The 12,430-nt window shown below is 40.4% G+C and overlaps 1 protein-coding gene across 1 annotated transcript in view; it reads right to left on the reverse strand.

The window, feature by feature from the left end:
• PROC (protein C, inactivator of coagulation factors Va and VIIIa) overlaps positions 1-7,340 on the reverse strand; it is a 51,170-nt gene extending 43,830 nt beyond the window's left edge. Inside the window, exon 1 of the mRNA XM_077290937.1 lies at positions 7,204-7,340. Coding sequence (XP_077147052.1) covers positions 7,204-7,210 — 7 coding nt within the window. The 5' untranslated portion in view covers positions 7,211-7,340. The remainder of the gene's footprint in view (positions 1-7,203) is intronic.
• Between the last annotated feature and the right edge of the window lie 5,090 nt (positions 7,341-12,430).

Here is a 12,430-nt window from a genome sequence, read left to right on the forward strand (position 1 = left end):
ACATCGCTGTAAGACTACTTTCTCACAATGAGATTTGGGTGAGTTTTTGACGTCTCAGATTTTTTGCACCATTTCTACACCTATTATACATTATAAATTATAGTTTAGTTGCATATTTTCATTAGGTTTTTGAATGCCTTTTTAAAGAGTTCTTGATGCTGCAGTTTTTTTCTCTTCTTGGTGTGTCATGTTATAAATAAAGTTGCTTTGCTTTTGATACTTCCTGGTATTTGGCTTTGACAAAACTTTATTGATATACTTAGGTGCGGATTACATGCATTTTTGATGCGTTTCTGCAGTGGAAAAGCACTAGAAACACATGTGCGTTTTTTACCTGTGGATTTTCCGCATCTAAAGCAAGTCTATGGGGAAATTCCGAACATAAAACTCCGTGTAATCGCAAGAGAAATGGACATGTTGTGAGTTTGAAACATGAGCAGCACAGGTCAATTTACACTGACTGAAAAAGAACAGTAGGAATGAGAGGTCTATAAATCCCATCCACTTTGCTAAAGCTGGAAGACGCTGCGTTTGATGCAGTGAAAATACGCAGGGTCAAAAACGCATCATGAGTGCAAAGCCTAAGGGAATTTTGGATCACTTTTTTGGGGGGCAGAATTGTTTTAATTTGATTACATTAGAGAGTTTTTGATCCTAAACTGAACTCTTAAATCATGACCAATTTGATTCATGCCAGAACTATAACTTGGCCACTCCAAAGTCTGAGTCATGTGTTGGTGTTTATTCACAAAAATAGACTATCTTTCATCGGTGTGCTGGATCTGTTTTTTGGTCTGTTTCACCATCTGCATGTCTTTAGCTTATTTGTAATCTGAAAAAAAAATCATGGATGATTCCCAAACTACTCCACTAGCAGAAGACAGTACACGGATACAACATGGATGCAACCTGGATGTGGTCCAGTTTTTTTTGGACCCATTTACTTGAATCAGCAAGATTGTTCCATAAATTGCACCAGAGTAGGGCAAGTTTTAGTTATTTTTTTTGCAGTCCATTTATCCCTTCAAAACACCATTCATGTGAAGACTCATATCCATCGGCGTTAATAAAATCTGTCCGATGTTGTTCCTGAAAAGTTGGACGTGTTTCATGGGAGTACAATGCGATTTTTACCACTTACCATCCATATGACATCCTTATGACATGCACATGCGATCCGACTGCAATGTGATTTTAACATTAGTTTTACAGAGGAATTCGCTATGTCATTTAAAGATAGTTTTCAATACACAGATAGGTAGAAATATGTGAGTGAGATACAATCATTGCATTGGGTGTGTAGCTTTCTGTACATGTATTTAAGACATAAATAAATTAAAGAAAAAAATGGAGTGGGGAAAGTTCTCACGTCGCTAGAAATGATGTCAGCTCCTGCCAAGCTGCTGTCAGTGTGGGGGGGCACGGTTACAGCTGCGGCTCTCTATACACAGAGTGGTGACTGAACCCTCGCCACCAGTGCCACCCCCATGACCGAAACCTGAACGCTACCAGGAAGAATAAAGCTAATTTCCTCCCGGCAGCGGTGCTCCAAGTGCGGGCACCAGGCAGGTTCAGAACGCTATTAACATGCACATTGAAGAAGCACTCTTCCCATCAAAGTTTTTACCCTCTTATTATACAGGGCTTTCGCAGTGACTGATGACTCATACAGGGAAAATATACCTCCTGTTTCTAGATAGAGCTTAGAATTATTTAGCTAGTCAGTTTTTAATCACATGATGTCATAGTCCTAATGGGAAAAAAAAATTAACTGGATGGAAAGGCAAAATGAGCAATTGTACGTACACAGTGCTGTTTATGATGATTTTAATATATTAAGAGGATAAAAATGTTGATGGGAGGAGTAGGAGTGCTTCTTTAATCCAATATATACAGGATAATTGCTTTTTTTCACTTTAATATACATTAAAAAAGTACAACTAAAAGAGTATGACTGTGAAGGAACATGATCTGAACAAACCACACCTCCTAGGCACAGAAGGAAGCAAAGGAAAATATACAGATATTACAGCATAGGATCACAAGCAGCAAATGTTTTACCACTCAGAAAGAATCAATCAGCTGTGATCCCATGCTGTAATGTCTGTATACTCTTTCGCTTCCTCCCCTGCTCAGGAGCTGTGGTATGATCAGACCATGTTCCTGCACGGTCAGACACGGCCATTACACAGTACACAGCAGGGGCACAGCTATAAGATTATCTCAGCACAGGAACATTTTATTTAACACATCCAGTTGTGGAAATTATTACTATTCCAAGATATATTGATTAAAATGTACTTTATTTGTGGGAAAACCCCTTTAACCCCGAGGGTGGTTTGCACGTTAATGACCAGGTCAATTTTTACAATTCTGACCACTGTCCTTTATGAGGTAATAACTCTGGAACACTTCAACGGATCCCGGTGATTCTGAGACAGTTTTTTCGTGACATAATGTACTTCATGTTAGTGGCAAAATTTCTTTGATATGACTTGCGTTTGTTTGTGGAAAAAAAAACTGAAATTTGGTGAAAATTTTTAACATTTTGCAATTTTTCAACTTTGAATTTTTATGCCCTTAAATCACAGAGATATGTCACACAAAATACTTAATGATTAACATTTCCCACACGTCTACTTTACATGAGTACAATTTTGTAACCAAAATTATTTATTGTTAGGAAGTTATAAAGGTTAAAATTTGACCAACGATTTCTCATTTTTAAAACAAAATTTACAAAACTATTTTTGTTAGGGACAGCATCACATTTGAAGTGACTTTGAGGGGTATATATGATAAAAGATACCCAAAAGTGACACAATTTGTAAAACTGCACCCCTCAAGGTGCTCAAAACCACATTCAAGAAGTTTATCAACCCTTCAGGTGCTCCACAGGAATTTTTTGAATGTGGAAAAAAAAAATGAACATTTTTTTTTTTTTTTTTCACCAAAAAATGTACTTCAGATCCAATTTTTTTATTTTGACAAGGGTAACAGGAAAAAATGGACCCCAAAATCTGTTGTGCAATTTCTCCTAAGCATGCGCATATCCCATGAGGGAGAAAACCACTGTGTGGGTGCATGGCAGAGCTCGGAAGGGAAGGAGCGCCATTTGACTTTTTGAATGCAAAATTTGCTGGAACAATAGGTTGACGCCATGTTACGTTTGCAGGGCCTCAGATGTGCCTAAACAGTGAAAATCCCCCACAAGTGACATCATTTTGGAAACTAGACCCCTCAGGGAACTGATGTAGATGTTTGGCGAGCAAAGTGAACCCTAAAGTGCTTCACAGAAGTTTATAAAGTTGAGCCGTAAAAATAAAAAAAAATCAAATTTTCCCCACAAATATGATTTTAGCACAAAATATTGAATTTTCATAAGGGTAACAGGAGAAATTTAACCATACAATTTGTTGTGCAATTTCTCCTGAGCATGTCGATACCCAATATGAGGGAGAAAACTACGGTTTGGGTGCACGGCAGGGCTTGGAAGGGAAGAAGCGTCATTTGACTTTTTGAATGTAAAATCTCCTGGAATCATTAGCGGACGTCATGTCTCATTTGGAAAGCCCCTGATGTGCCTAAACATGGAAACCCCCCACAAGTGACCCCAATTTTGGAAACCAGACCCCTCAAGGAATGTACTTAGATGCATGGTGAGCACCTTGAACCCCCAAGGTGCCAAGGTGCTTCACTGAAGTTTATAACGTTGAGCCGTGAAAATAATAAAATCACATTTTTCTCACAAAAATATTATCTTAGCCCCAAATTTTGCATTTTCATAAGGGTAACAAAAGAAATTATACCATACAATTTGTTTTGCAATTTCTCCCGAGTATGCCAATACTCCATATGTAGGGGAATACTACTTTTGAGGCACAGTACAAAGCTCGGAAGGGAAGAGGCGCCATATTGGAGTTCAGATTTCGCTGGGATGGTTTGAGGGTGCCATGTCACATTGGCCGAGCCCCTGAGGCGCCGGAACAACAGAAACCCCTATATGTGAACTCAGTTTACCAACTACACTCCCCAATGAATTCATCTAGGGCTGCAGTGATCATATTGACACCACATGTGCCTCACAGAGTTTTATACCAGCGGTGAAGAAAGAATAAATTACATTTTTACCACTAAAATATTGTTTAAGCCCCAAGTTTTTAAATTTTTCTAAGGGCCATTAGGAATTTTTTTTTTTTTTTTTTTTTACAACAAACTTGGTCCATTTTTTCCAGAGTGTGCCAATACCCTATATGTAATCTGGAAAAAAATTTCAGACACAGTGCAAAGCTCAGAAGGCAAGGAGCGCCAGATTTTACTATTATGGTTTGCAGGTGCCATAACACACTGTGAGAACCGATGAGGTGCCAGAACAGCAGAACCCCCCCATAAGCGACCCAATTTTACAAACTACACTTCTCAATGAAATCATCTAGGGGTGCAGTGATCATATTGACACCATGGGTGTGTCACAGAATTTTATACCATTGGGCAGTGAAGACAAAATAACTACATTTTTACCACCAAAATTTTGTTTTAGCCCCAGATTTTACATTTTCACACAAGAAGTGGGTAAAAATGGCACCAAAATTTGTCCCACAATTTCTACTGAACGTGGCAATACCCCATATGTGGCTGTACTGTAATATTTAGCCATATGGAGAGACTCTGGAGGAACGGCACGCTATTTGCCTCCTGGTGCACAGATTTTCCTAGAACAGTTTGCGGACTCCATATACAGAGCACCTAATTGCTAGAAGAGCAGAATTCCCTTCTCAAGTGACCCCCATTTGGGAAACTATACCCCTTGGAGAATTTATATACAGCTGTAGTGACAATTTTGGCTCCGTGGGTATTTTCCAGAAACAAGCAACAATGAATGTTGACGAGTGAAAATTGCAAACTGCCGTTGTAGTGACCAGTACGTTATACCTAACCCGTGATTCTGGAGGCATGCATCCGTACGTTAGGTGGGCTCTTGTCACTTGAGAAATGCCAAATGTGAACGCAATATGTGGTTAAGTTACACTGTGGGGCTCAGAAGGGAGGGGGCATTTGGATTTGGGAGCGCAGAATTTGCTGAATTTCTTTTGGCAGGTGAGAAGCCATTTAGCTTTTCCAGAGCCTTTGTGCTATCAGTAACGTGGAAGCCCCCTATATTTCCATTAACAGATGACAGACCTGTGTGAGGCTTGCTTTTTTTGTGGATTGAGTTGAAGCATTTATTGGGAACATTTTACGTTTTGGATCACATTTATCCAGCGCTCTACGCTGAGCACTTACTTTGGGGTTTCAATCTGTCGGCTTCCGGAATGCTGTGATCATATACGGTCTGTGACGCTCCTGGTACTTAGTGCCGGGTGTCAGCTGTCAGAATCAGCTGACACCTGGCAGCGATCGCCCGCACCCCCCCCGTGTGCGTGGGCGATAGCGCTGACGTAATAATCCGTCCCTGGTCAAATATGCCCAGGGACGTATTATTACGTCTAATGCCAGAAAGGGCTTAATGAGAAAAATAATTATTGGTTTAGTGGTTGTTACTCGCTCTGCTTTTCCTATCACACTGCCGAGCAGCACAGTTGGAGGGGAGGATAGCTGCTCCATCTTTGACAGCGGCAGGAACACAGTGCTAATATCCAACCTGTACAGTGAGGAAAATGCAACGTATACAGAGCGGCAAAGTGCAGAGTTTCTGACTGACACACTTTCTTACGTGCCATCCATAGCAAAATCATCTTCATGCATAACAATGCACCATCTCATACTGCAAAGAATACCTCATTGGCTGCTATAGGCACAAAAGGAGAGAAACTGTGTGACCACCATCCTCCCCTGCCCTCAACCCTATTGAGAACCGTTGGAGTATCCGCAAACAAAATATCTATGAGTCAGTTCACATCAGAACAGCAGCCCTGGGAGGCTATTCTGATATCCTCCAAAGAAATTCAAGCATAAACTATCTAAAATCTCACAAGATCAGTGGTTGCAAGAAATGTGAAGGTGACATTAAAGAAGGATTCTATGTTAACATGTCACTTGGCCTGTTAAGATGTTTTTGATTGAAAAAAGCTTTTGATTTCTGTAAAAAGTGACCTCTAAATGCTGCAAATTCAACAAATGACCATTTTCAGTTCTTTACAACATATAAAATGTTTGGAAACTGTGTTGTGTGGAATAATTTTGAAAAAAAAATGTTGCCATTGGGAAGTTTGTCCAATAAATTGTGATGATTACTCTAGCAGCTGATGAACTGAACATTACCCTGAATCATTTGCATCAACCATTTAAGAAAATCAGAGAATAAACAGCATTTACATAATTTGGAACGCGGTGTCTGATTGATTTACGAGATGGAAATAATTTTATGTTTTGAAAATTGTTTGTTGAATGGTTATAAATCTAATGACATAGGAGTACAGCAGCAGATAAAATTTCCCATCATGGCCCCTCAAGTCTGCAGTATACAGATAGCAGTCAGCCTGTATCTTGCCTATTGAGCCAGCAGACAGTGTTTGCCGTGACATGTAGGGAAACAGTGGAGTATCTGTCCTCCTACAGCTTATAAGTCTTATTATTTGATCTTTAGCTGTTCATGAAAGAGAATGATGACTGTAAGAGAATTAGAGAATTGTTATATATGCATTTTCCTCCTAGACAAAGTGAAGGTATCACTTTGGCATCAGAAAACCATCTGCCGTCATAAACAGCATGGAGAACAGGACTGTATCGATTTTGTCTCCCTACATTTTTGCTTCATTGTTAAGTTTTCGTAGCCGATCTTTTTTCTTTTTCATTATTTTATTGGGTGCCTTTTGTTTCACTCCCTTACCCCTAATCTGCCTCTTCCCAAAAAAACAGAAAAGAAGTTAAAGGAAATTACGGTAATCATCCAAAGTACAGTAACTAAATCAATATTTATGTTTAAAGTGTTATGGGGACCATGTCTATTTATATTTATAGATACTTTATATCTTGCTTTCATTCTTCCTATGTGTCCTCACAATTAGAAAACCAATCTTCTCATAAAATATATCATCGAATGTACCAAATGTGAATTGAATTTGAAGATAAATGTATTATTTTATCCAAGGTATCGCTGTTGCACATGTAACTGGCGTAACAGTATTTTGCTAGTAGCAAACACACATTGTACATTTCTCACTTTCACACTAATCCGCACGGCGCACACACTGTATAACTTACGTTTCATCTCCACATCAATCCAGAAACCGTCTTATTAGCCTAAAGGTAAAAAGACTTCTTGGTATTTGCAGGTTTTCTTCAGTTTGTTTCAGGACTTCGCTTTCAGCCATAAATGGTGGATGACATTCTGGTTAATCCATAACCTGAAATATTGACCCAGTGTCCTGTCTCTCTCTGTGCAAACAAAATGCTAACGTCCAAATAATGCTCGCCTGAGTGGGAGAGAATGGAGACAGGCGGCAAAATATTCTGTATTCATCAAAAACAAACTTCCAGAATGATTTGTATTTAGCAAAATAGTTGTAATTAAGGTAGAAAAATGAGATTGAGGAGTATAAACCTGAATTACAAACCCGATAAATATACTAATGACCTCTACCTATGAAAATCTGACAGATATTGCTCTTAATAGCTCTACAAAGTGATGTGGTATTGTGTTTCTGCTACATTTAAGGCTGGTCAGAAGATAACTAGGCCAGAAAATTGAATAACTGTAAGCATTTACCATCTCCAGTACCATCTCTATGCTGACGACACCCAATTATACACTTCTTCCCCTGACATCACCCCCACTCTAATTCAAAATACCAAGGATTGTCTGTCTGCTGTCTCTAACATCATGTCCTCCCTCTATCTGAAACTAAATCTCTCCAAAACTGAACTACTTGTGTTTCTCCCTTCTACGAACCTGACTCTACCCAACATCGAAATTACCCTGGAAGGTTCAACCATAACTCCCAGGCAGCAAGCCCGCTGTCTTGGGGTCATATTCGACACCGAACTTTCCTTTACTCCCTATATCCGATCACTCACTCGCTCTTGTCATCTGCATCTTAAAAACATCTCCAGAATCCGACCTTTTCTCACATTTGAAACTGCTAAGACACTTACTGTCGCTCTTATTCATTCTCGTCTGGACTACTGCAACTCTCTTCTGATCGGTCTCCCTCTTTCCAAACTTTCTCCTCTCCAATCCATCTTGAATGCTGCAGCCAGTCATATTTCTGTCCAGCTGCTTCACCGATGCCTCCATCTTGTGCCAGTCATTACACTGGCTACCCATTCGCTACAGGGTCCAGTACAAACTCATCTCTCTCACCCACAAAGCCCTCCACAGTTCTGCACCGCCTTATATCTCCTCTCTCATCTCTGTCTATCGCCCTACACGTGCCCTCCGTTCTACAAATGACCTAAGACTAACATCCCCGTAATCCGAACCTCGCACCTCCGTCTCCAAGACTTCTCTCGTGCTGCGCCAGCTCTCTGGAATGCACTTCCCCAGACGATCAGACTGATACCTAGCCCCGACCTATTCAAGCGCGCTTTAAAAACCCATCTCTTCAAACAAGCCTACCACATCAACTACTCAGTAAACTAACTTTGCCCTGTTCCCTCCTTCCAAATATTACTCTGAATCTGCACCCTACTATTCATCTGTCTCCACACCCTCCATGCACATGATAACTGCACTTGATACTTGACTATTGCACTTAAACACATGGGCTGATGACCGGATCATGCAGCTTTTATATGAAAATCCCTATTTATTATAATTTCCAGACCAGAAATAACGAGCACTTTTCACCTATTGTGTCCCCCCATTTCCTTGTAGATTGTAAGCTTGCGAGTAGGGACCTCACTCCTAATGTCACTGTTTAAATTTTTAAATTGTCTTAACTTGTACTGAATTTATTGTCTGTACATGTCCCCGCTTAATTGTAAAGTGCTGCGGAATATGTTGGCGCTATATAAATAAAAATTATTATTATTATTAAAGAAACACTAACAGAAAGAATACAAAAAATTAGGAAATATCTACCGTAATCATTTCTTCCTTTAAACCCTTTTTATACTTTGATCCGATTTAGTTTCTTACTACAGATAAATGGAGAAATATATAATGTGCCCAACCTCAGCCATGTCCCTCCTCCTCACTATCCGGTGTCTGGTTGTAAGACAACTGACTGCAGCAGGAGCTTCCATGACCTCTCTGCAGGACAAAAAAAGTTTTTAGTTCTCTTTGCTAAGCTCGGCTCCATTCATCGTTCCCCAGTAACAGTGGGTGAGATCAGCATAATATGAGTCCCTGTATCCCTGCATATCGTCAAACTGTTTAAAGGGGCTGACCACTGCTCCGATAACCCCTTCTTAAATACTGTATTCCCCGATGTAAAATAAAAATAACAAATTCCTTCCAAACAGTGAGCGCTGCAGCCAATCAGCAGTCGCTAATGGGCTGCAGTTCTCACACTTCCATCTGACCAGCGCTGGACTGGCTGCCTGGCAAATGCCAGAAGGGCCTGTCTGGTTGTGGGCTGCCTTGTCTGCTACATTGTTATCAGAATCTGCATCCTCAAGACGCCCATACTGTTATCAATTGTGATGGAGCACAAAGAAGCTGTCCGTGTCACTTACCCAGCAGGCCGCGGTCATCCCTCCTGTCTGCGACCTGTCAGAGACCAGCACCAAACGGGGACAATAGCGGTGCACTGGCGTCACTGTATTGCGCCACCAGCATCTACTGCGAGAATGGATAGGAGTCAGACGCTACGAGGGATGAGGTGTCTGGATTAGGTGAGTATAGGGGGGGGGGGGTTGGGGGGGGGCATGTGGGGTCCATCCCAATAGAGTGCTCTGAGTTGGACCATCATAGTATATAAGGAGCTGTGGGGTGGACCACCATACTATATAGTGCACTATTGGGGGAATCATCATACTACATAGATGGCTGTTGGGAGGATCATCATGCTATGTAGGGGGTTGTTGAGAATACATCATACTATATAGTAGCTGTGAGGTGTACCATCATAATATAGAAGCAGCTGTGAGGTGTACCATCGTACTATATGGTGTGGGCTGCTGGAGGGACCATCATAATATATAGTGAGCTGTGGGGGACCATAATACAGTATTGGAGTGAAGGGGATCTTCATAGTGTATGGGGGATCTATTATCCTGTGTGGGGTGGCTGTGGGGGGACCATCTTACTGTGTAGCGTGGTTGTGGTCGACATCATCCTGTGTGGGGTGGCTGTGGTGGACATTATATTGTCTGGAGGTTTATGGGGTACATTATACTCTGTAGGGGCCTGTGGTGACCATCATACTGTATGGAATGGTTATGGGGGACATCATACTGTATGGAGTCGGTGGGGTCATCATATTGTACAAGGGGCTTTGGTGGACATCAGACTTTATGTAGGGACTTGTGGTGGACATCATACTCTGTGGGGGTCTGTAGTACCTCTCGTGCTGTATATTTGGAGCTGTGGTGGATACCATACTGTATGGGAGGCTGTGGTGACAATCTTACTGTGTGGGTGCTGTGGGGCATCATACTTTGTTCAAGGTTAGTGGGGAAATCATACTTTGTGGGGGCATAACACTCCACGGGGTAATGAAAAGAGTATCATAGTGAGTGCTACCACTCAGATTTCAGCAGGGGCAAATTAACTCTTTAAGTGCTGCAATAAATTTTCTTCTCAGTTTTTTTAAATGTTGGGTGGTATTTTCTTCTTTGACTGAGACGTGATAGGACTTTTTATATGTTACATCTGTTACTTCTATGTACGCCCCTGCTATGGAGTAGTATTACAATAAAGAGGCACTAAGGGTCATTATTATAAGGACGCACAATGGGGGGATTGTTATCATTTTAGGGGAAGCAAGGAGGCATTATTATTATAAATATAGGAAAGTACAGGGGATATTTTTATTATTATTAGGAGGTACAGGGTCATTATTATAAGAGGTCAAAGGCAGCATTATTAAGGAAGGCACAGGGGAATTATTATAAGGTATCACAATTTGTAGTTTGTGTAGAGGTGATAGAATGTGAGGAGGGTCCTGGAAAATCATAAAAGTGAAGGTGTCTGTGGGTTACATTTTGCAGGGATGAGTTATGGATGGAAGAAGAGGTCATGGCGGTCTGGACCGAATGCAAAGGGAAAGGGAACATGAATGACAACAATTAGCAAGATGTCACTGATGAGAACCTGCACAATATACACATACAAGTGCTTCTCACTAAATTAGAATATCATCAAAAAGTTAATCTATTTCAGTTCTTCAATACAAAAAGTGAAACTCATATATTATATAGTCATTACAGAGTGATCTATTTCAAGTGTTTATTTCTGTTAAAGTTGATGATTATGGCTTACAACCAATGAAACCCCAAAAGTCATTATCTCAGTAAATTAGAATACTTTATAACATCAGCTTGGAAAATGATTTTAACCCCTTCATGACCCAGCCTATTTTGGCCTTAATGACCTTGCCGTTTTTTGCAATTCTGACCAGTGTCCCTTTATGAGGTAATAACTCAGGAACGCTTCAACGGATCCTAGCGATTCTGAGTCTGTTTTTTCGTGACATATTGGGCTTCATGTTAGTGGTAAATCTAGGTCGATAATTTCTGAGTTTATTTGTGAAAAAAACGGAAATTTGGCAAAAATTTTGAAAATTTCGCAATTTTCACATTTTGAATTTTTATTCTGTTAAACAAGAGAGTTATGTGACACAAAATAGTTAATAAATAACATTTCCCACATGTCTACTTTACATCAGCACAATTTTGGAAACAAATTTTTTTTTTGCTAGGAAGTTATAAGGGTTAAAATTTGACCAGTGATTTCTCATTTTTACAACAAAATTTACAAAACCATTTTTTTTAGGGACCACCTCACATTTGAAGTCAGTTTCAGGGTTCCATATGGCTGAAAATACCCAAAAGTTACACCATTCTAAAAACTGCACCCCTCAAGGTGCTCAAAACCACATTCAAGAAGTTTATTAACCCTTCAGGTGTTTCACAGCAGCAGAAGCAACATGGAAGTAAAAAATGAACATTTAACTTTTTAGTCACAAAAATTATCTTTTAGCGAAATTTTTTTTATTTTCCCAAGGGTAAAAGGAGAAACTGGACCACAAACGTTGTTGTCCAATTTGTCCTGAGTACGCTGATACCTCATATGTGGGGGTAAACCACTGTTTGGGCGCACGGCAGGGCTCGGAAGGGAAGGAGCGCCATTTGACTTTTTCAATGAAAAATTGGCTCCAATCTTTAGCGGACACCATGTCGCGTTTGGAGAGCCCCCGTGTGCCTAAACATTGGAGCTCTCCCACAAGTGACCCCATTTTGGAAACTAGACCCCCCAAGGAACGTATCTAGATGAATAGTGAGCACTTTAAACCCCCAGGTGCTTCACAAATTGATCCTTAAATAT

Source organism: Ranitomeya variabilis, chromosome 2 (assembly GCF_051348905.1).
Source record: "Ranitomeya variabilis isolate aRanVar5 chromosome 2, aRanVar5.hap1, whole genome shotgun sequence".
In the NCBI taxonomy this organism is placed as follows: Eukaryota; Metazoa; Chordata; class Amphibia; order Anura; family Dendrobatidae; genus Ranitomeya; species Ranitomeya variabilis.